At 50.3% G+C, this 1,430-nt stretch overlaps 1 protein-coding gene across 1 annotated transcript in view; it reads left to right on the top strand.

Moving 5' to 3' along the window:
- Positions 1–1,430, top strand: part of LOC108504878 (protocadherin-16-like) — a 78,077-nt gene that overhangs the window by 47,770 nt on the left and 28,877 nt on the right. Inside the window, exon 9 of the mRNA XM_017830383.1 lies at positions 42–147. Coding sequence (XP_017685872.1) covers positions 42–147 — 106 coding nt within the window. The remainder of the gene's footprint in view (positions 1–41; positions 148–1,430) is intronic.

Here is a 1,430-nt window from a genome sequence, read left to right as displayed (position 1 = left end):
GCCGACTCGCGCAAGAGCCACCTCCGCTTCTCGGCCCACAGCTGCTGCGACACCCTGCCGGCCCGGCCGCCGCCCGACGAGCCCGCGCCGCTGCTCGGAGACGAGGAACCTGCCGGTGCCCAGCAGGCGGACCCCGCCCCTCTCTCGGTGAGTTCTTCAGATCAAACTCTTTCTACGAAGCTTCCCCTTCTGCTCTGCTGCTCTTTCCCCGCCGTATTTTGTTCTCTGTGTACGGAAGTTTGCTGACAAATCTGGCAGAGGTTCGTGCATTGACACTCTGTGGGCCGGTGAGAGGTGGACGTGGGTCCTTGCTCAGTCTTCCAGGTTGCTGGGGAGGCAGGTGTAGTGAGGCTGATGGTGGCTGGAAGTTTGAGTGAGAGTATGTGCTTTCATCATGCACCAAGTGCTTTCTGTGCCCTGACATGTGACACCCCTGTGTTCCTTTCAGTCCTCGGTCTTCTGTACAGGTGTGTTGCCTTACTAGCAAATTGTAGTTTGTGCTCTTTGCAGGTTCAGGTGTCTTCCCAATGGCACATGCACTTGATTTGGGTGAGGTTCTCTGGATTGCAATATTGGCTTTATCGTATGTAACTCTGCTGCTCATAATTTGTACTCTTGTAGCCTTCATGTGTCTCGATACATAATGGAGGTCAGTAGGAAATGTCTTTGCATTCATCCGTACTTTGCTCCTTGTGTTTCCAGTAGAGAAATGGGCTGGGCAACAGCTGTTCCCTTCATGATGTCTGTCTGCCTGTTATGAAGATGAAGGATTGGGTTGAAATTTGTGACTGCTCAAAAAGCGTTGTGGGTGGCTGCTGTGGAGGAGGAAATGGGGGAGGAAATGGCAGGGGTGTTTTGCTGATTTCTTGTCTTTTGAGGTTGAGTCTTGTGCAATGAGGCTGGATCTTCCTTGGCTACAAGACATGTCATGGCAAGAGCCTTGAGTGAGTGCGAGGGGAGAGACCCAAGGTGCAGAGGGAGATGTAAGGAGAGGGTGATTGCCCCTATGCAGACCTTCACTGACCCACTGTGAATGCCTGCATACATTCACTGGAGCACTGCTCCTCTTTTTCTTTTAGAACTTGGAGGTTTCTTCAAAGAAGATCAGGGAGCAGACAAATGTATCTTCATGTAGAAATGTAAAGATATCTCTGTGAATTTAAGTGAATTGGTGAATTTAAGAGAAATGATCTGATAAACTGGGCCTTATGTGCCACGTGCTTGTAAATTAGATGGGTCAAAGGGCACCCTGGGTAATGTGATGGGTTGGAGATTCCAGTCCTGGGAGTTGTGCAGGAGAGTCTGTTGAAGGACACAAGGGAACGCTTTTTGTGGTTTTTGGTTGATGGCACACCTGTAGTACCTTGCAGTGTGAGGTTTTCCTTTCCAAACTGTTTGGCCAGAAGACATGTTGTTCGAACCCTGGGAGG

Source organism: Lepidothrix coronata, unplaced genomic scaffold, assembly GCF_001604755.1.
Source record: "Lepidothrix coronata isolate B3197 unplaced genomic scaffold, Lepidothrix_coronata-1.0 Scaffold178, whole genome shotgun sequence".
NCBI lineage: Eukaryota > Metazoa > Chordata > Aves > Passeriformes > Pipridae > Lepidothrix > Lepidothrix coronata.
Note: the sequence above shows the minus strand (reverse complement) of the source record. Positions and strands in the feature narration are given on the sequence as shown.